The sequence below is a fragment of the Trematomus bernacchii genome, unplaced genomic scaffold (assembly GCF_902827165.1).
Source record: "Trematomus bernacchii unplaced genomic scaffold, fTreBer1.1, whole genome shotgun sequence".
Taxonomy (NCBI): domain Eukaryota; kingdom Metazoa; phylum Chordata; class Actinopteri; order Perciformes; family Nototheniidae; genus Trematomus; species Trematomus bernacchii.
In genome coordinates this window covers 468679-492895 of record NW_022987691.1, presented here as the reverse complement: position 1 = coordinate 492895, position 24217 = coordinate 468679, and the positions used below count along the sequence as shown (strand labels likewise).

The 24217-nt window shown below is 40.3% G+C and overlaps 1 protein-coding gene across 1 annotated transcript; it reads right to left on the bottom strand.

The window, feature by feature from the left end:
* Window positions 1-305: 305 nt before the first annotated feature.
* On the bottom strand, window positions 306-23875 carry LOC117489098 (secreted frizzled-related protein 1-like). Its single transcript, XM_034138338.1, has 3 exons — window positions 23128-23875; window positions 14870-14950; window positions 306-2094 (listed from the first exon to the last, which is right to left on the bottom strand). Exons 1-3 carry the CDS (start codon window positions 23645-23647, stop codon window positions 1769-1771), a joined length of 927 nt encoding a protein of 308 aa, XP_033994229.1. The 5' UTR covers window positions 23648-23875; the 3' UTR covers window positions 306-1768.
* Between the last annotated feature and the right edge of the window lie 342 nt (window positions 23876-24217).

Below are 24217 nucleotides of genomic sequence, written 5' to 3'. Positions count from 1 at the left end.
AAAACTGTGTTATGTTGTTGCCATAACAGTGATAAAAAGTTAATTTAAATAATGCTACGTTTCTTTTAGCAAATGGCAAATAAAAGTCTGGAAATATTGTTTCCTCGCTGCTACAGGTGAAGTCACGTGATCACCTCCATATTGAGGATACACTGTTATTAAGCCACAAATGTCTGTACCACATGTAATTTCAATCCATCCTGTAGTTGGTGAGATATGTTACGGGACAAACCAATCAACCAAAATGGACATAAACACACCCTTTAAAAACAGTTTTAAAACTATAAAAATAAAAAAAGAGACACTTTTTCAGTTTTCCATATTTATGTAAAATTTGTATGTACAAGTAATAGGCAGCAATGCACCGCTGACATTCAAACTGAAACAGAATAGTGCTAAAACAGATTGTGACAATTGAGGAAAAACAAAAAAAACAGAATACAGAAATTGCAATTTTTGCACTTGTTGTACTGATTACTGAAGACTGGATGTAGAGAATAAGAAAAGTGGTACAAAAACAACAAATATCAGGTAACAACGCATAACAGGTATAAAGAAATCTACCATAAAGGCCTCTATGTTATCTCATGACGCAGATTGGTGGTTAGTCAATAATGAAACGAAAAGGAAATGATCAAAATGATTGGTAGTGCATTCTTCAATCAGCTGATGGCAGAACTCTGTCCATAAGTTATTCAACAGTAATCTGGAGTCTAATAACTGGTTTTATGATTTGTTATTAAATGATAAGACTATGTGAAAGAAAAGTTAAACATTTGTCTTGCTGAGAGTTAAGAGGAGAAGATCAACACCACTCTTGAGTCTGTACGCTAAATGTGAAGCTAGCACCACATGGTTAGCTTAGCATAAAGATTTGAGGCAGCTAGCATGGCTTTGTCAAAGACATGTCAACAATAAACTCACTAGTGTACACATATTTCATAGTTTAGTCTGTACCAATAACAAAAAAATGTGTTTTAGCTATTGGACAAACCCAGCTAACTTGTTATCTCTGTTACCTATGCTAGGCTAAGCTAAGCTAGCCACCTTCTGATCCTAGCTTCATATTTAAAGTAGAGATACAAGAGTGGTATCTTCTTATTGAGCTCTCAGAAATAAAATCCACTCTACTTGCAAGCTAAATATGAAGCTAGCACCACATGGTTAGCTTAGCATAAATACTTGAGGCAGCTAGCATTGGTTGGTCCAAAACATGTCTATCAGCACTTTTTAAACTCACTAATTGACACACATTTCATTAGTTTAATCTGTACCAATAACAACAAACGGTATGTGTTTTAGCTATTGGACAAACCCAGCTAACTGTTTACCTCTGCTACTTATGCTAGGCTAGGCTAAATTAGCCACCTTCTGATTCTAGCTTCATATTTAAAGTAGAGATACAAGAGTGGTATCAATCTTCTTATTGAGCGCTTAGTGATAAAATCCACTCAACTTTTAAGCAAGAGTAAGAAAGATACTGTATCTACAAACATAGTGGAAATGATTTCAGTGAGGAAGGGCTTTTACTACAAAGTCCTTTTTCTTAAGACAGATTTTAAAAAAGGAAACCCAGCTTACTGTGGTGTCATCACTCACCACAATCATCTTAAAACTTAACAAAAGGACGTTTCCAAAGTATATCTGTAAATATACAAAGATATATAGATATATAAACAGGACAATAGAAAGCAAAGTTTGGGATTTTGTGCAAGTTCATATGTAGGATGAGATGCGAACGAAGGACGAAGGACGACGGGGGGGCGTATTATTTGAAGACGTTCTCGAAGGCGGGACATTTGTAGGTCTTGAGTTTCTTGATGGCCTTTTTGAACTCTTTGCTGGACTTGTCCCACTTGTGGATCCCAGTGAGGAGGAACTGCTTGTCCACCTTGCGGCCCATAATCAGGTACTGGTTCCCCAGGTTGTCCAGTTGCTGGCAGGGACAATCGGCGCCATTCTTCAAGTACAACACCAGCGACTTCATGTCCTTCTTCTTCAGGTTCCCCGTCTTCAGCATCTTCTTCCTCTTCTGCAGAACCACCTTGCGGTCCATGTTTTCCCGCGTCACCTCCTTGATCTTGGTCTTGAAAGCTGTTGGTGGAAGAAACAAAGGGAACAATCAGTTAATCAGTTTAAAGGTGGATTGCACAAAAGGTCCAGTCTAGTTCATATTTTGTTGGTACAAACATACCAGACATGCACGGTGTCTCAACCTCTGCATTAGCTAATTAAAACACCATACAAAATGTAAGCTAATGTCATCCTGTAAGGGTAAAATGTTGGAGTAAAGGAATCCACTTCCACTGGAATATTGAATGTACCATTTTGTCTTTCCCTACTGTCTTTAAACCGTATGAATGGGTTGTTTTTCGAACTAAAGAAGCCCTTTATTATGGGGTTTTCCCTTTCCTCTAGTGTGTTCTATAGGTTTTAGTGCATGTAAATGGTCTGCAAAGGCTAAAATTCCTGTGTTCCCACCAGAGGGAGTTTCTCTCCCCTGAAAACACCTTTAAACACCATGTTCTCATCAGTTCATTCTAGAAACCGAGTGGATTTTTATGCAAAATTCTAAGAAATTCGCTCAAGGGCTTTTAGAGATTTTTCCAGTCAGGAGGATGGGATGTACATCAGTTCGTTCAACCAGAAAACGTCAACAACGTCTTTCAGAATCAGAATCAGGTTTATTTCCAGGTAGGTTAACACATACGAGGAATTTGACTCGGTGTTGTGGTGCATACATACAAATAAAACATAAATAAAAAACACAGATAGAGAACTATTTGAAGAAAACTATAATAACATTTAAAAAAAAAGTAAAATATAGCAGTATTTACATTGAATATGGTTGAAATCGTACAAATATTATAATCCTACGAATGCAAAACAAACCTAGTAGGATCTATCAGTGTCAAATCAATCCGTAAATCAAGAGAACACGTCATCAGTCTGATAAAAAGTACAGAAGGTCTGTGGAACTGACTCCCATGCTTCTTTTCCAGATTTACCACAATGCTCCTGATCTCTAACTAAACTCTATTTAACCTTTTCTAATCTCTCTGTTTCCTCCCGTTCCCTGAATCAGAGCACGAGTCAGACTCCGGTGGTCCAAATCTCTCCCGGCATTACGTCCTCTCGTTCACCTCTGACACATCGTGACCTTGTGACACGTCAACGTGAGAGGAAAAATCTCCGCGTGCTACTTCCAATCTGCGAGATTGGAGATAAAGTCTTGTGACCTGCAGTGCCTGATTGAACATGAGTTTTTTTCACACTCCAGCAAAGATCTGGATAAAACTTTAGACACCAAATCCCCCTTGAGTCATTCTTTGCACAATCATGCTTGACGTAAAATCCTGATCTGGCACTTCTAAGCGTTTTCATCTCCTCCTTTTCGCCGGTATCTCCCAATCGCTGATTAAAGTGTTCAAGCAGCGCTGTTTTTCCCCAGTCTTAAGAGTGCACATGGTAGGGATTAAGACTCTTATCGTCTGTCTCTGTTCTCTGTGAGCAGGCTTAGTGTTCGCTGAAATCAAAACGGGCAGCATTCATAATTAGCGAGTGGTAAAAAGGGAACCCCTGAAAGGACTTCATCTCGATAAATCCTCCGTAATCCGTTGACGCTATGAACTTTCTTTGCACCTTCTTAGAGTTGAATCTCCTCATACAGTAAGAAGTTCACATTAAATCATTGTTTGGACTTTTATTTCAAAATAGAATTCCGACTTTAGTGGGAATTGTTCAGGCTTTCTCTGAATTCTGACTTTCCTCAGATTTCTGACTCTTTCTCAAGACATATAGAAATAAGAATTCTGTCTATAGACTTTATTGGGAATTTTTCAGACTTAAAATAAAACAACTTTTCTCAGAATTCAGACTTTTTCGGGCTTTTCTCAGAATCCTGTCTTTAATTTATGAGAAAATCCATGTGACCCTAATCCTCTTCAGTACTTTAGGCATTGTCATATTGTCATGTCAGAACGTAGAGTAAAAATAATTATGCCTGAAGACTTTATTGGGACTTTTTCTGAAAAAGATTTTAGAATTCCAACTTTTTCTGACTTTTCTCAGAATCCTGACTTTTAAATGATTTATTATGAATTATGTAGCATTCATAATTAGCGAGTGGTAAAAGGGAAGGACCACCCCTGAAAGGACTTCATCTCGATAAATCCTCCGTAATCCTTTGACGCTATGAACTTTCTTTGCACCTTCTTAGAGTTGAATCTCCTCATACAGTAAGAAGTTCATATTAAATCATAGAAAATAGAATTACAACTTTAGTGGACATTTTTCAGGCTTTCTCTGAATTCTCGTGACTTTTCTCAGATTCCTGTCTTTTTTTCAAAACGTATAGAAAGAAGAATTCTGATTATAGACTTTATTGGGACTTTTTCAGTCTTTAAAAAAAAAAAACCTTCTCAGAATTTCGACTTTTTCTGACTTTTCTCAGAATTCCGACTTTTTCTAACTTTTCTCTGAATCCTGATTTTAATTTCTGAGAAAATCCACAAGTGACCTAATCCTCTTCAGTACTTTAGGCATTGTCATATTGTCATCTCAGAACATATAGTAAGAAGAATTCTGACTAAAGACTTTATTGGGACTTTCTCTGAAAAGAATCGTAATTAGCGAGTGGTAAAAGGGAAGGACCCCCCCTGAAAGGACTTACATCCTCCGTAATCCTTTGACGCTATGAACTTTCTTTGCCCCTTCTTAGAGTTTAATCTCCTCATACAGTAAGAAGTTCACATTAAATCATTTTAAAGAATGCCTTCCTACGCTTATGGCTGCAGAACTAAACATAAATCAGGCTAGTTATCAACTAAAACAGCCTTACATTCACAAACTGCCATTAAAGAAACCCAATTCCTTACAAACTACCTCAAAGTCTATACCAGTTGTACAGTTGTTCATACATACAAGTGTATCTGAATGTTTTTAGTAGAAGAAACAAGCAAAAATCATTGATGACAAAACGGCTTTGTTTCACTGAAACAGCGTTTAAGAGTCTATTTTTAAAGAAAATCTATTCGACCAGAACTTCATTTCCTAGTTTTAAGGTGTCGTACATAAAAGTGTATCTTACAGTATATTTGTGAGAGAACTAAGCACAAATCAGGCTAGTTATCAACATTTCATTGTCTCACTAAAAAAGCCTTAAAATCACAAACTGCCATTAAAGAAACCCAATTCCTTACAAACTACTTCAAATTCTACCGTTTTACAGTTAATGAGAATTACGTTTAAATTAAGTTTAAACGTTGAGAATAGTAGAAATGCCATTTGGAGAGAAGTTGATGTGTTAAGAATAGAGTAGAAATGTAAACGACAAACTCTGTACAAGTGTATCTGAAAGTATTTAGTAGAAGAAAGAAGCAAAACATCATAATTATAAAGATATTTCCACTTTAACATGATTTCAGTAGGTGGTCTTCACCGCTGTTACATCTGCGGGGCGCCTGGTTATGTTTTACAATGGGGGAGCAAACTTTGGATATATAATTGGCGAATGTATGGGGGGGTTTCTGTGATTTAAAAGTCATTTCCTGCATTTATACACCATCAAACCTCCTGCACTAGTCTACATTAGTTATGAAAAAAACAATAAACTCGTAAAAAAGTAAACCATGTGTTGCATTTGAAAAAGTGGGTAAAATACATAACGTTCGCCCCCTCAATGAACAATAGAGATTCATTATATTCATTGCTCACACGCCTTTGCTGCTTTTATTGCTTATGGAGGACAATTCAAACATATAAAGCTCAATAAGAGGCCATTTTTCCAACACAGAGCGATTGTACGGAGAGAATAAAGGTTTTTTATTGAACCAGAAAAAGCTAAAAGTGTGGATAACAAAACACTCAATTCTCTAGTGTCAATAAAACCCATTAAGAAATCAGAATTTTGTAAATAAGATTAAAAGAAAATATATCATGGTATCATTATAAAATTGTAATACTAAATGCCTAGTTGAACCTATTATAAGACTTGATTTGGGCAACTTTAACTCGACATATTATACAAAATAGAATAGTTATATGCAAAAGTCTAACGGTACGTCCACACGGCAGCGTCGCGTTGAAGCTAGCCGGTGGGCATGTCTGGCGTGCGACCAATAACCAATCTCCCGCCCCGGACACACAAGCACGCGGTTTGATTGGCTAGAGCTTGTACTGGCATATGATTTGATTGGCGGGCGCTTCCATCGACGCTTGAGAAGTTGAACTTTTCACAACTTTCGAATCGAGCAACGGAGGCAAGGCGACGGAACGTGACGGAACCACAATGCAGTTCGGCAAAGCGTGACGTCACCCCATTCAAAGTGAATGGGAAGCGTCTCCGTTGAAGCATGCGACGCTGCCATGTACTATGAGAACTAATTTAGTTTTCAAGAATAAAGAATGTAGAGATTGAAGTCCCACTGACAGGAATAACGTTCAATATAACAGAAGAGAAAAGCATTATGTTGAGAATTAAGTTTAAATGTTGAGAAAAGTAGAAATCCCATTTGGTGAGAAGTTGGTGTGTTTGGAATAAAGTAGAAACGACAAACTCTGTTCTCGCGAAAACTGAACAATACTTATTCTGCCTGGCTTTGACGTTACTGCAGTATGGAAGAGGATTAGAGCCACATGTGAACATTTTAATGAAATCTGACCAAAAGTTTTTATTTCTGAGATTCTGTGAGACGGATTCTGACTTTTTTCTCAGAATTCTTAGTAAAAAAATGTGGAATTCTTCTGACTTAAATCTCAAAATTCTTAGAAAATAGAATTCCCACTTTAGACTTTAGTGGGAATGTTCCAGACTTTTCTCTGATTTCTGACTCCATTTCAAAACTTCTAGAAAGACGAATTCTGACTATAGACTTTTATGGGACCTTTTATAAAAAGAATCTTAGAATTCTGACTTTTTCTGACTTTTCTCAGAATTTCGACTTTTTCTGACTTTTCGCAGAATTCTGACTGTAATCTCTGAAAATCCACATGTGAACCCAATCCTCTTCATTATTTGAGACACTGTCCTATGTGTAAAATGTGTAACTTTACTTTGGATAATCCCCAGCGTTGAAGAATCAACTGTTGTTTAGTTTGGGGGGGTTTCCTGACCCTTGACCTGATTTCCTCAGACAGGGGGTGTGGGGGGGGGGGGTCATAAACCCAGCAGGGGGGTGTGTTTGCCCCTATTCACAGTAATGGAAACACAACTGATGAGCTGAGGAGATCTGCCCTGTTGTTGCAAAGGAAAGGAGCAATTTGGCAACGACAACAAAGTGCCGTGTCCGAGGCCGAGAGCTTTAATTGAAGGCTGCGAGAGGTTCAGGGACAACGAGGAACCGTAAAACCTTAAGCATGGAGATAAAGAGCGGCGGGAACAAAGTGTGGAGTGCGACGAGCCGTAAATCTGTTACCAGCTGCAAACAGAACCGGTGTGTGAGGACCGAGAAGTACTCAGATGATTCAGGAGAGGAGCAGAACTACAGTGGAGAATATACTGGAAAAGTCCTGCAGCCAACATTTACTAAAGTCTCTTTACAATGCATCGATACTCAGAAAATACCAGCATTGACATTTTAATTAGGTAAAAGTAGCAATACTACAGTGTGAAAATACTTTTCTAAAAGTAAAAGTCCTGCATGCAAACTATTACTAACTATCTTACTTTTAAAAGCATCAGTATACATTTAAAAAGTAGAAGTACTCAGATCTTGTACTTGAGTCAAAGCAGAAGTACTCATATCTTGTTCTTGAGTAAAAGTAGAAGTACTCAGGTCTTGTTCTTGAGTAAAAGTAGAAGTACTCAGGTCTTGTACTTGAGTAAAAGTAGAAGTACTCAGGTCTTGTACTTGAGTAAAAGTAGAAGTACTCAGGTCTTGTACTTGAGTCAAAGCAGAAGTACTCAGGTCTTGTACTTGAGTAAAAGTAGAAGTACTCAGATCTTGTACTCTAGTAAAAGTAGAAGTACTCAGACCTTGTACTTGAGTAAAAGTAGAAGTACCAGAGTGTAGGAATACTCTGTTTCAGTAAAAGTACTGCATTCAAAATGTTCCTTAAGTAAAAGTATAAAAGTATTCTCATCCAAATATAGTGAAAGTAGAGACAGTAAAAGTAGTGATTGTGCAGATTGGTCCATTTCAGAATAATATATATGATATGTTTTATAATGATTGATCATGAAAGTGTTCTCAAAGCTGGTAAAGGTGCAGCTAGTTTGAATGACTTTGTATACTGCAGGGGAGCTTGTGGATTTACTCCAGGTGGAACTAAAGTCTGATTTAACACTTGATTATATTTCACATCATTCATCCACATCTGTGAAGTAACTAAAGGTAATAAATACATGTAGTGGAGGAAAAGTACACCATGTACCTCTGAACTGTAGTGGAGTAGAAGTACACAGTAGCAGAATATGTACCTCAAAATTGTACTTGAGTTTTTGTTCTCTAGAGAAATGGGCGTTCTGGATTATGAAGCTGCTCCTTGTTACTTGATGTTGAAACACAAGAATCTTTCTCCTCCTGCCAGAACAACCTTGAGTCAGACGCCTTTATCAAGCTGCAGGAAAAAGCTTATCCGCTTGTGCAATTGTTGGGAAGTAATTATGCAACAACAGAAAGTATTATCACGAAAACGACATCACACCTCGACCGAGAACATTTCACAACTTCCAGTAAGAGAGGATTCAGTGGAAGAAACTCTACTTCACTGCCAGAGAGAGGACTCTTTAAAGTAGAGACACTACATACTGATACACACCTGAACATCAGCAGGAGAGGACTCTTTAAAGTAGAGACACTACATACTGATATACACCTGCACATCAGCAGGAGAGGACTCTTTAAAGTAGAGACACTACATACTGATATACACCTGAACATCAGCAGGAGAGGACTCTTTAAAGTAGAGACACTACATACTGATATACACCTGAACATCAGCAGGAGAGGACTCTTTAAAGTAGAGACACTACATACTGATATACACCTGAACATCAGCAGGAGAGGACTCTTTAAAGTAGAGACACTGCATACTGATATACACCTGAACATCAGCAGGAGAGGACTCTTTAAAGTAGAGACACTACATACTGATATACACCTGAACATCAGCAGGAGAGGACTCTTTAAAGTAGAGACACTACATACTGATATACACCTGAACATCAGCAGGAGAGGACTCTTTAAAGTAGAGACACTACATACTGATATACACCTGAACATCAGCAGGAGAGGACTCTTTAAAGTAGAGACACTACATACTGATATACACCTGAACATCAGCAGGAGAGGACTCTTTAAAGTAGAGACACTACATACTGATATACACCTGAACATCAGCAGGAGAGGACTCTTTAAAGTAGAGACACTACATACTGATATACACCTGAACATCAGCAGGAGAGGACTCTTTAAAGTAGAGACACTACATACTGATATACACCTGAACATCAGCTGGAGAGGACTCTTTAAAGTAGAGACACTACATACTGATATACACCTGAACATCAGCAGGAGAGGACTCTTTAAAGTAGAGACGCTACATACTGATATACACCTGAACATCAGCAGGAGAGCACTCTTTAAAGTAGAGACACTACATACTGATATATACCTGAACATCAGCAGGAGAGGACTCTTTAAAGTAGAGACACTACATACTGATATATACCTGAACATCAGCAGGAGAGGACTCTTTAATATTTGTCCTTGTTGATGGAGCTACAGAGCTGCTCTGACTTGAACTGACTGTAAAGTATTATCGTGTATCGTCAGCGTATCGTTTACCCAAATAAAAGCAGCATGACCAAACTAAAAGTCCTGTTGTCAAAATCTTACTTAAGTACAAAAGCATTTGGATGAAGATATACTTAAGAAAGTAAACGTACTTGTTATGCACAATGTAGTAAAAGTGGAATATTGACCAGTGAATGCTGTTGAGTAGAAGTTTAAAGTAGCATATCATTAAAATATTCTTAGGTACAAGTACAAGTATCTCAGAGTAAATGTACTTCTTTACATTCCTCCACTGGATGAAACACATCCTGATTAAAGCGTGGGATATTTTCAGTTTCCTCTCGACAAGACGTTAAATCATAATCTGTCTTCAGCAGCTGTACATTTATAGTTTCTCCTCAGACCAAAGCCAAATTCTTACTGGAAGAAGCAATTAAACACATCCTTCTTTTCGATGCTATCTCTTCATTGAGCATTAGTTGTTTACCGGCTGCGATAAACTCCCGCTGAAATCTCATGTGTGTTGCATACCAAAGAAAGCATTTTCCTCGGCTTGGTTCTGTCTGTGTTTCCTCACATGTCGGCTGGTTAAGGCGCTTATGACATGAAACCAAAACAACATCTGTCTTGCTCTGAGATGAAACAAACCCACAATGTGCCACTCCGGTTTCAGACTGAGTCCCGTCACCGCAGCGTAAACAACGAGGCAGTTCGTTAAACAAATATAACTCTAAACCCTTCCTGAGAAATACATCAGGCTATCTCCAATGTGCATCTAGCATCATGGCTCCTGGAAATGCAGCTCGGTTCATGTTTTTAAATTGTACTCCAGACCTTCGTTTGTACTGGGTTCCTCAAGTTAAAGTCCCACTTAATCAGCTGCCGTCATCAGATAAAGATCGTCCTCATTTCCTGGTTTAGTCATGTTGCTTTCAGAAGCAATCCCTAAATAATGTGTTGTTTATCTGTATGGCGGACAGGTGCTAACGCGATACAACGATCATAATCTCTTCCATTAGTAGAAACATGCTGCCGCTTCAGAAACGATGCAGATATAAAAACCCAAATGTTCCACATGAAGAAACCTCTTCAGCAACTTGACAACACATGCAGCTTTTAGAGAACATTCAGCAACTTGAGGAGAAAGAGTGACGCACACAGCGGGGAGACCAGGGGACACTAAAGAGTGACGCACACAGCGGGGAGACCAGGGGACACTAAAGAGTGACGCACACAGCTGGGAGAACAGGGGACACTAAAGAGTGACGCACACAGCGGGGAGACTAGGGGACACTAAAGAGTGACGCACACAGCTGGGAGACCAGGGGACACTAAAGAGTGACGCACACAGCTGGGAGACCAGGGGACACTAAAGAGTGAGGCACACAGCGGGGAGACCAGGGGACACTAAAGAGTGACGCACACAGCTGGGAGACCAGGGGACACTAAAGAGTGAGGCACACAGCGGGGAGACCAGGGGACACTAAAGAGTGACGCACACAGCTGGGAGACCAGGGGACACTAAAGAGTGACGCACACAGCTGGGAGACCAGGGGACACTAAAGAGTGACGCACACAGCTGGGAGACCAGGGGACACTAAAGAGTGATGCACACAGCGGGGAGACCAGGGGACACTAAAGAGTGACGCACACAGCGGGGAGACCAGGGGACACTAAAGAGTGACGCACACAGCGGGGAGACCAGGGGACACTAAAGAGTGACGCACACAGCTGGGAGAACAGGGGACACTAAAGAGTGACGCACACAGCGGGGAGACTAGGGGACACTAAAGAGTGACGCACACAGCTGGGAGACCAGGGGACACTAAAGAGTGACGCACACAGCTGGGAGACCAGGGGACACTAAAGAGTGAGGCACACAGCGGGGAGACCAGGGGACACTAAAGAGTGACGCACACAGCTGGGAGACCAGGGGACACTAAAGAGTGACGCACACAGCGGGGAGACCAGGGGACACTAAAGAGTGACGCACACAGCTGGGAGACCAGGGGACACTAAAGAGTGACGCACACAGCTGGGAGACCAGGGGACACTAAAGAGTGACGCACACAGCTGGGAGACCAGGGGACACTAAAGAGTGATGCACACAGCTGGGAGACTAGGGGACACTAAAGAGTGACGCACACAGCTGGGAGACCAGGGGACACTAAAGAGTGACGCACACAGCTGGGAGACCAGGGGACACTAAAGAGTGAGGCACACAGCGGGGAGACCAGGGGACACTAAAGAGTGACGCACACAGCTGGGAGACCAGGGGACACTAAAGAGTGAGGCACACAGCGGGGAGACCAGGGGACACTAAAGAGTGACGCACACAGCTGGGAGACCAGGGGACACTAAAGAGTGACGCACACAGCTGGGAGACCAGGGGACACTAAAGAGTGACGCACACAGCTGGGAGACCAGGGGACACTAAAGAGTGATGCACACAGCTGGGAGACCAGGGGACACTAAAGAGTGACGCACACAGCTGGGAGACCAGGGGACACTAAAGAGTGACGCACACAGCTGGAGACCAGGGGACACTAAAGAGTGACACACACAGCTGGGAGACCAGGGGACACTAAAGAGTGACGCACACAGCTGGAGACCAGGGGACACTAAAGAGTGACGCACACAGCTGGGAGACCAGGGGACACCAAAGAGTGACGCACACAGCTGGGAGACCAGGGGACACTAAAGAGTGACGCACACAGCTGGGACAGTGGGGTTGCGTTCGAATACTCCAAAAAAACAGCTCCTAAGTTCTAACCCTATCGTCTATTCCTTGACCTCGGAGTGAAACGTCACGGGGTTAAGGGATAGTGGATAGGAGAATTCAAAAGGATTTAGGAGAAGAGACTGCGGTACTTTAGAGAATCCGACTGCACTTTCACTATCCGACGTGTTTATGATGCGCCAGCAGAGGTCATAAATGTGCGCCTGCTGCTGTGGGGAAACTATGGAAACTACAGTTTTCTATACAGCGGACTACAACATGGATGTTTAATAAGAACGAGGGACTACTGTAAACTCATCTAGAGACTCTGCACCGTGCTCTGATGCTGTTGTTTTATGCTTTATGAACAGGGACAACAGAGAAACATATTCTTCATGACCAAAGTTGGAATTGAAATAAAAAAGGAAAGTGAAACTTATGCTCGTCACCCTCTCCCTCCGGTCCACATTAATACAAATGATCCCAATACGTATGATTGTATGAAAAGATCTTAAAATCAATACAAATGTATTTATTATAAACGTTAGTCCTTAACATCTATCACTGTGTATATCACCATTCAAACATCTTTTAAAAGTTGAACAAACCCCACACAGCTCAGTAAAGACTGTGAAATGTTGACTTTATTTGATCATTTCAGTAAAAACTAACGTTCATATTTCTCTTTTTGATTATAATACTGATGAACGTTCAAAACAAAGCACTTTGGCAACTTACCACATACGTTTTAAAATGCTTAATAAGCACCGTAACTTTCATGATATAATTTCTCGTTCATAATCGGTTGTTTCCGTGAACGGCCGACTGTTGTGTGACGGCAAATGCTGCGGCCGCAAGGCATTGTGGGGCAGCATTTTCTCCTCTCCTTTCGGTTAGGGAGGTCCAGTGGTTCCTAGGCTAAAGGAGGTTATAAAGGAAGTTTGAAACCTCCTTTCCTTTTAATTTAGAGAATTCGAACGGCACTTATCATGGCTGCCACTGAGGGACTTCCGGGTCATTTCACTCCGTTAGGAAGGTTCCTAAGCTAAATGGACTATTCGAATGCAACCTGGGTGTTTCTCAATGTAGAGTACGCTTGCTTGGTAGCACATGTCTGCCGAGCATCTTGCTTCAGAAGCGAGTCAAGAATACTTCCTGTCATTCGGAAAACAAAGAGTGGAACACGCTAGCAAGTGTGCAGGTGTGCGTCATATGAGAGGCCCCGCCTCTTACATCTTCCGCCACAGATTTGGGGAAATTGGTCCGTGCGCAAAGCATTGTGGGGATTTTAAGACCGCGGAGTCTACTCATGTGCAGCCTCGATATTTCTCCAAACGGAGTACGCCGGGCTCGGTAGATTTCCAAGTATGCTGGAGATTGGAACAGTACTTCGGCGGCACTCGATGACGTAGTATGCTCGAAATAGTGGCTCTGAAGCAGCTTTACTCGCGATTGAGAAACACCCAGTATATCTGAAATGACTAGGTTAGCTACGTTAGCTAGCTAGCTTACAGCAGATCTGCAGTATCATCAGAAGGAGTCATGTGATCACATTGTTAAAATAACGCCATGAAGCATTTCAGGTAAGTTTCCAACAACAGAGACAGTTGGCAGAGTTTCGTAACTGTAAGCATATCCTGGTTTCTGGAAAGATACTATTAGTTAAATAGTCCCCCATTATTATTATTATTATTATTAAAAACCGTATTTCATTTTGTCTTAATGTACATATTTAATTTCACATTCTGTTCTTGTACATATCATATTCTATTGGCATGTATATGTATTTTTGTATTTTATTATATATGCTGTATTGTTGGAGGAGCTCGGGTCAGAAGAATACTCTACTCTGAAGCTGCTGAGCATCTGATGATAAAACCTTTGAATCTTGAATCTTTGAATTATTCCCAGAACCTCACCGTTAACCTTTGAGCTTTGGAAATCTGAGCAGAAACAGTAAGAAGTCCAGTGTGTTGGAAACAATGTGGATTCATGTATACTTAGTTCAGGATTTATGGGCTGTTTGAAAGCATGGCGATGAAAGATAGAGACAGATTCATCTCATGCTGTTCCTCTGATTTCACGCTGGGATGCACGTCAGCGCGGAGCACAGTGTGTGTTTTGCACAGTTTTGCACAGTGTGTGTTTTGTACAGTGTGTGTTTTGTACAGTGTGTGTTTTGCACAGTGTGTGTTTTGCACAGTGTGTGTTTTGCACAGTGTGTGTTTTGCACAGTGTGTGTTTTGTACAGTGTGTGTTTTGCACAGTGTGTGTTTTGCACAGTGTGTGTTTTGCACAGTGTGTGTTTTGCACAGTGTGTGTTTTGAGCAGTGTGTGTTTTGCACAGTGTGTGTTTTGCACAGTGTGTGTTTTGTACAGTGTGTGTTTGGCACAGTGTGTGTTGGACTCTTACCAAACTCGCTGGCGCACATATGTTCCAACATGGCGTCCGACTTCATCTCGTTGTCACATGGAGGGCAGATCGAAGAGAAACCTGAGAGGAGACATGAAGGGTGACGGTTACAGTCAGTGGGGAGAAGGCGAGAATAAATCAGTCCTATCGAATGACGCTGGAGTTATTCACATGGACATTTGGATCAGAATCAGAACACTCGATTTATTCTGGATGGGAAATTAGTTGGTTTGACAGTTGCTCTATTTTAGAATTAAATAAATAACAAGATAAAATAAAAGGCAAAGTAAAAATGTGCATGAAAGAAATAATAGAGAATAGAAAATAAATCTATATTAACATAAGAAAGAAAAGTATGAATTTGTAAAATAATATATAATATAAAATACAAATATTAATACAAACACAAGAAGTGAAATAAAAATTGTGAAATAAAGGACGAATACAGCAATTGGTGTAACATATTTATAAATAAAAGAAGTAAGAAATTGCAATAAAAACACTTAAAGTGGACCTATCATGCTATATTATAATAATATAGTGTAGGACCATACCTATATAAGGCATATTTATACTTTTTTTTTTTCAAAATACCAAACAGATCATGCATTTTAGCCATGCCTCATTTCGCTCAATTTGACATTTTTTAGATCTGTTTTAGCAAGGGCAGATTCTGTGAGAACAGCACCATCTACAGGCCTGGCATATGTACTACAGCGTCTCCAGCGCTTTCGAACGGCAATGGCCGTGGCTGTCTCCTCCTGATTGGTGGAGTTGGCCCAATAGCCGTAGTGCCACCGTCCTGACGTCAGGACAGTGTTCAAATCTGGATCAGTTTTTATCAGATCCGTTGCAGCCCCTTTTTTAGAGATTTGGGTATGGAGGAAAATAGAGAGGGTTGTGTTTTCTGACACTTGGTGAGTTCCCTGGAACACCGGGGACACATATTCATGTAGAAAAGACGTACAAAAGTGCATTTTGCATGATAGGTCCCCTTTAAATATATTTCAAGTAAACAGAAAACAGACAATGTGAAATAAAATATTTATATATTTCATTTTCAAGTATTTTCTGGACACCCATGTTTGATTTATTTTGTATTTTGTTATTCGTCCATTCAAGAATATTTAGGGTTTGGGGATTTTATAAGAACGCCAGCTGATACAGATATAGTGGCAGTGGCTCAGTCAGTGGGGGCTTGGACTGTAGCCGTAGGGTCGCCGGTTCAAGTCCCCGAACAGACCTAAATATGGAGTGTGGACTGCTATTTGGAGAGGTCCCAGTTCACCTCCTGGGCCCTGCCGTGGTGCCCTTGAGCAAGGCACTGGACATCCCCCTTCCCCCCCCTCACTCCCATTGCTCCCCAGGCGCTGTACAATAGCTGCCTTAATGTGTGCATGTGTGACCATTAAAGAGGGTTTCATCCCTCCCATTCGATTCGATGTGATTTGAGTATTGCACAAATGTGGACGTTAAATTAAGTGGATTTAAACTCATTTTTTTATGAAAGTGTGTTTCCTGCAGATGTGCAGAGTGACGGTGTCTCGCTCTGATGACATCACTCAGGAATGTCTGAAGTTTTTTATTAACCAGCTGTAACAGAGAGATCCTTTAACACAGCGCTCAGAAAGGACATTTCAATAAAACTTGTATACACCTCACAAAAAGCACTGAACAACGTGCATGGAAATCACATTTAAAGGAATGCTCTGACATTCCCAAATATAACACAAATACATCGTAATATTATTATAACAGACCTCCTGAAGAAAAAGTGTGTTTTTGCCAAAGAGTAATTCACTAGATTATCTGCAGATATTTAACTGACAACATTTTTCAATTTTTAGTAGAAGTAGAAGTCGAAGTAGAAGTAGAAGTAGAAGTAGTAGAAGGGGAGTCTCTCTCTCCGTCACCAGTTGTCCGTTACATGTGTTCAGCGAGAACTCGTGAAAGTCGCGGCTAGGTGTGAAGAGCTAATGAAAACAGAGACTGTTTAAAGTGTTCCTCCGCCTGCTGCTCCTTTAAATCAATTATCACTGTTAGCTGACCTCTATTAACATTCATCATAATCACTGTTAGCTGACCTCTATTAACATTCATCATAATCACTGTTAGCTCTATTAACTATCATTAATGGAGGAAGTACGGATACATAAACGTCAAAGTAATCCATTACAAATAAAAATCCTGCATTCAAATTCTCCCTTAAGTTAAGAATTATCAGCAAAATGTCCGGTAAAAATCTTTATTCTGCCTCCACATTTTTTTAAATTGTTAACGAGGTTGAATCAAGTTCTGATCCACAAATGATTCAAGTTTACGCCTTTTTAAAAAAATATATATATTGGATAATTTTACAATTGTAGACCCTTTTACTGGTTTAATCTTAAGAGACGATGACGTGACTCACACGTTTTTTAATGAGAAATGTTCATCTGAAGTGTAAATATGTGTTATTTCCCGTTTAAATTGGAGTAAATGGACTTAGTTTCACCAACTTTAGTTACCTAAATGGTGCATTTAAAGCTTAAGATTGGGAGTTTCTGGTTTACCACGGCGTTAATCACTTAATGTATGTAGTTTGTGTTATTTGGTGTCTTTGTTTTGTATAGTATAGCGTAGATAACAGCTTCAATACCTGTCCAAAACACGGACTCTTTCGCTGTCTGACAGCCAGGAAAATCTATGAAAATAACCTAAATATAGCGTGCTACGTAGCTGCTAACGTAGGATGCTAATATATGCTTTGCTGCTTTAGCATAGCTTAGCTTCCGCCTGTCAGTTTCTACTGTCATCTACAGGTTTAAAACATTTACTATGGAGAATTACCACATACAAACTAACTTAAAACAGTCAAAACTATCCCTTTTAAGTGATGTTGGAGCTGTCAGACATCCCTTTTTGTCAATTTCTATGCTCTCTTAATAGCCACCAGACTCAATTGACAAAAACCCAACATTTAGACTAGAGTTGCTTGTCTAACGCTGCCTCGATTTGGTTAATTAGTTTGTGTAATTGTCTCATGTTGGTGAATCTAAACTAACCAAAGTCACATAATTACACAAATAAATGTATCATGGAACTTTTTGACTGTTTTTGTAAATGACGTCTGGTGTTCATAATAAAAAACGTAAAAAACACAGACTGTTTAACTGACAGCGAGTTGAATCAGTGATAATATCCTAAATATAGTATACACATTAATTCAGATTCTGTATATTTGTAGGTGCCTGAAATACGTTAATCTGCTGCTAGCTTCTTGCTATTAGTACTGGATCAAAATCGGCGGTTGACACAGATAAGGAATTTTCTTTGGTGTAAAAAGGTGCAAACATAAACACAACAATAGGAATTAATTTACAAAAATGGAACAAGTACAAATACATCATAACATCTATTATAAAAACCTAAGAAATATTTACAAGAAATATAGAAATATTCAGAAAAAAGTGAAGTATGTCACAATTTGAAGGGGTAGGATTATGAAGAAATGTACATTGTAATGTCAAGTTTACAGTATGTTGTATGAACAATGTCTCTCATTTCCTGTACTGTAGGTAAAGCACCCTTACTGTCCCTTTTAAATTGAGATGTTGGAGCTTTATCTCCTCAGATTTGCTCTGTTATTTATCGGCCTGGTGCATCTTGTTTATTCTGTAAGAGCATTTTTCCTTTAGAGGTGTCTGGCTTTGTTTAGAGCCGCTGGCCTCCAGACGGAGATGTTAACGCACGTTATTTGGACGCTGCATGTTTTTCACATTATGTCTTCCCCTCTGTTTCCATCTCTTGATGCATTTGTCAGTGATTGCGCAGTAGAACATGGGAATTAATAGATATTCAGGTATTCACTTTTCACTGCTGGACTTCCTCCCAGCATTGTTCTCAACAAACACCTCGGAAAAAATCACTTCCATCTGCTGAAGCTTTTCCAATATGTTACGGCCAGTCGATAGCAAGCAACTGGAGTTTATACTGAGAACATTTTAACTTTCTTCAGGGACAAAAACAACTGAACATCAGCAGGAGAGGACTCTTTAAAGTAGAGACACTACATACTGATATACACCTGAACATCAGCAGGAGAGGACTCTTTAAAGTAGAGACACTACATACTGATATACACCTGAACATCAGCAGGAGAGGACTCTTTAAAGTAGAGACACTACATACTGATATACACCTGAACATCAGCAGGAGAGGACTCTTTAAAGTAGAGACACTACATACTGATATACACCTGAACATCAGCAGGAGAGGACTCTTTAAAGTAGAGACACTACATACTGATATACACCTGAACAACAGCAGGAGAGGACTCTTTAAAGTAGAGACACTACATACTGATATACACCTGAACATCAGCAGGAGAGGACTCTTTAAAGTAGAGACACTACATACTGATATACACCTGAACATCAGCAGGAGAGGACTCTTTAAAGTAGAGACACTACATACTGATATACACCTGAACATCAGCAGGAGAGGACTCTTTAAAGTAGAGACACTACATACTGATATACACCTGAACATCAGCAGGAGAGGACTCTTTAAAGTAGAGACACTACATACTGATATACACCTGAACATCAGCAGGAGAGGACTCTTTAAAGTAGAGACACTATACTGATATACACCTGAACATCAGCAGGAGAGGACTCTTTAAAGTAGAGACACTACATACTGATATACACCTGAACATCAGCAGGAGAGGACTCTTTAAAGTAGAGACACTACATACTGATATACACCTGAACATCAGCAGGAGAGGACTCTTTAAAGTAGAGACACTACATACTGATATACACCTGAACATCAGCAGGAGAGGACTCTTTAAAGTAGAGGCACTACATACTGATATAGACCTGAACATCAGCAGGAGAGGACTCTTTAAAGTAGAGACACTACATACTGATATACACCTGAACATCAACAGGAGAGGACTCTTTAAAGTAGAGACACTACATACTGATATACACCTGAACATCAGCAGGAGAGGACTCTTTAAAGTAGAGACACTACATACTGATATACACCTGAACATCAGCAGGAGAGGACTCTTTAAAGTAGAGACACTACATACTGATATACAGCTGAACATCAGCAGGAGAGGACTCTTTAAAGTAGAGACACTACATACTGATATACACCTGAACATCAGCAGGAGATGACTCTTTAAAGTAGAGACACTACATACTGATATACACCTGAACATCAGCAGGAGAGGACTCTTTAAGTAGAGACTCCACATACTGATATACACCTGAACATCAGCAGGAGAGGACTCTTTAAAGTAGAGACACTACATACTGATATACACCTGAACATCAGCAGGAGAGGACTCTTTAAAGTAGAGACACTACATACTGATATACACCTGAACATCAGCAGGAGAGGACTCTTTAAAGTAGAGACACTACATACTGATATACACCTGAACATCAGCAGGAGAGGACTCTTTAAAGTAGAGACACTACATACTGATATACACCTGAACATCAGCAGGAGAGGACTCTTTAAAGTAGAGACACTAGAGGGGGGTTTAAATCCTCCGTTTCACAGCTGATTTCCCCCAAAAGGTTGTGTTTGCTTTGCTTGTGTGGGGATCTGCATCTGCAAACACCTTCCTCCCTGAAACAACATTCTCAGGATCATTTGCTGCACAGGTGTCGACTCTAACGCTCCAGAGCTGTTTGTCTTCCCTCTTTCTCTGCTTAATGCCAGGTTTATAAAGAAGTCCCAAATGGCTGCAATCTTTTTTTTTTAAATACGTTTTCAAGCAACAAATGCTCAATGTTCTTTGTTTCCAGATTCTACATGAATAGATCAAGCGTGTCTCAGTTTGAGACGTATGAAAGCATATATTATATTTAAATAAGACCACTTTTACACTCATGGTAAAGTGCCGTCTGCATTTAGACGGACAGGAAAATAACATTTACAGGAAATATTCAGAAGGGTAAGAAAATATATATACTCTTTAGTTTTAATGCATATTCTCAGAAACACTACAGACTTTGAATCAATAGTTTAGCTGTTTGGAAAGGGGTCCGTTTTGCAAAAAAGACAAGCATATGATGTTGGATTTTAAAAAGGACTGTGATGTAAAATGCACATACTGTTCTGATTGCAAAACAAACGTTTAAGAATCAACAAAAGGTGAATATTTGCTGTTTCCATGTGAATTAAATGTGATAATCTGGCGCATTCCTCTGTTTTAGACTTAGAATATACCATTATATATTTACATTTGACTACTTTCGGGCCAGAGCAGATGTTTTAATGTGTTTCTGCAGCTCCACTCTTTGTTTACGGACAAAAACGAAGTGGCTCGCCTTCATCGAAAAACAGATAATGTGCTTTTGAGCCAGGCATCACGCCTCCAGACGTCCACAACAGTGGGTAAAAGTGCATCTTAATCAAATATAAATACATAAAAAGATGGCTTCTCTTGGCAGTAATCAGGTGTTATCAATAGTATATGGATGTATATGTGATATGAGACTGTATTCAAGCCATCAAATCCACATAACACAGAAATGTGGTGAAATGCACCAAATGTACTCAAGTATTGCAGTAAAGACATACTAGTACTTGGATATACTTCTATCCAGTACATTTTGTAGGCAAATATCTCACTTTTATACATTTATTTAACACTTAAAGTGACTTTATACTTTACTACTCGGGGAAAAGCCATTCTGCATAATGAGTACTTTTACTTTTGAGGTATTTGATCAGAAATATTTGATCATTTCTTCCATATAGCCGAGTCCTTTGCACACATTCATCTAACCAGGAAGATTTGACATATCACAACACCGAGATGCTCCTTGAGTAGTATTTTAAGACCATAGTATTTCTACTTTTACTTAAGTATCCGAGTACTTCTTCCACGTCTGTCAACAGTTAACAATATCGAGGTATTTAAAAATATATATATATTCAACTTCATCCAAAGCCCTTTGCACCCTCATGTCTCTTCTCAGTAAAGTACTCGTAAAAAACACAAAACTACACAGAAAGTACATGAAATCGGCACAAATTTGATATTACAACACTGAAATACTCCTTAGGACTTGTACTTGCAAAATAGAGTATTTAAATACTACTATGTCTCTACTTCTACTGTAGTACCTTATAGATATGTCCTGTTCCTCTGCACACGCCGCTCTCTTCTCTTATGGAGTAAACACTGAAAAACTGATCATAAATAACTGTATTTCACATCAAATATCAGGTTCAACTTAACATTATTGCTTCCAACTATAACCTAATACAGTTATGTTAAACGTGCGGATTTAATACATTAAATTAAAGTCAACATTTCAGTGTTTGTCAAATGTAATGAGACGAGTATTTCTACTTTAATATCTGAATATTCCTCGTAACAGTTACAATAACGATATGGAGGTATCAGTGTTCCTCCGTGACAAAGGGTAGTTTGTGTGAGACATGATACTGCGATAAGAGTTAGTTTATCCATATAATGTTTAACAAGTAAGGGACTTCAATATATTTGGTTCGAATGGATTTTTTCTCCAACAAACAACTGATATATTTTAGAGTTGAATCAATGTGTATTCACCTGTAATGCTATATATAGTTTTAAAAAGTCACTTTTATGCACCAGCAATAACATGGTCTTGCCTGTTTGAGGTGAATATATCAGCTCTTAGTTTGAATCATTTTGGTTTGTGGCACTTATTGTAAGTCACTTTGGATGAAAGCGTCAGCTAATGGAGATAACCCTGTTTCTAAACAGCCATTGGATAAAAGACACATTTTAAACGAGTGACTGTCAATCAAATACAGGACATCTTCTCAATGTGTGGGACAAATGAGGACAAAGCAGGACACTTTTACGTTTTAATACCATCACTCTGCTGCTAATTTACAACTATTACTAATACTTTTAAATACTGTTACTGGTATTGGATGTGTATTTTGCAAATGGTGTAATTTGTACTTATACTTATACTTATATATTTAATATCTCATGTGTGCTTTTTAAGTTATATTAGGCTATTTGGTACTTGTGTACTTTTTTCAGACTCTCTTAATAATCCTAACCCAGGATAAATGTTTATTTTGACAACATCGAAATGCTCTTTGCTATTTGAAAGTATTTCAAGACTGTAGTATTTCTACTTTTACTTAAGTCAAGTATCCGAGTACTTCTTGCACACCTGTCAACACAGTTACGCAAATGTTACCTGTGGGGTTAGTGTTACCTGTGGGGTTCATAAAGTTAAAGTTACCTGTGGGGTTGGGGCTCTCGGTCGCGTTGGGCTGCGTCATCGCGATGCACACGTCGTCCTGCGGGAACTTGTCGCACGCGAGCATCTCGGGCCACGGGAACCCAAAAGACTCCATGATGGGGGTGCAGCCATCGCGCACCGCCTCGCACAGCCAGCGGCACGGGAAGATGGGGCGCTCGAGGCACACGGGCGCGAACAGCGAGCACAGGAACACCTGCGTGCCCGGGTGGCAGCTCTTGTGCACGAGCGGCACCCAGCTGCCCGCCTGCTGCTTCACCTCTGCCATGGTCTCGTGCTCCAGCAGGTTGGGCAGAAGCATCTGCTCGTAGCCCACCGCGTGGCACAGCCGCAGGTCCTGCGGGATGTCCACGCACTGCGGGGCCTTCCCGTAGCCGCGCGAGTACGCGTCAGACTTCCAGGAGAGGTACTCGTACTCTGACGCGCTGCACAAGACCGACAGGAGAACCAGGGTGAGCGCGAGCCGCACCGCGAGCCGCTCCATCCTGCAGCGCGACGTCATGGCTTCAGAGAGGACACTGAAGGGAGGAATCAGCGCAGAAAGAAGAAAAAGGAGAAACAAATGCTGGGTTTCCTGCTGTGCGGAAAGTCAGTCTGAAGCAGGAGGGAGTAAATCAACTCAGAGACAAAAGAGTCACAACTTCATGGAGGTGTTTTTCTGCTCTGCGTAAAGTCCACCGGCTCCTTCCCCTGCTCCTGCGCGTCTGACTGCTCCTGCTCTGAGAGGAGGGTGAAGTAGATCCTCTGAGAGTGTGTGTGTGTGTGTGTGTGTGTGTGTGTGTGTGTGTGTGTGTGTGTGTGTGTGTGTGTGTGTGTGTGTGTGTGTGTGTGTGTGTGTGTGTGTGTGTGTGTGTGTGTGTGTGTGTGTGTGTGTGTGTGTGTGTGTGTGTGTGTGTGTGTGTGTGTGTGTGTGTGTGTGTGTGTGTGTGTGTGTGTGCTTGGAAACAAGAGCAGATTGTAAAGCGCGCTCCGGCCAATGGGAACGCGTCTTGCGCCTTTTGGCACCGCGTGCTGTCAGTCAGAGAGAGCTTAATTACACAGTGTGTTAAACTCTGCAAGAGACCGCCCCCCC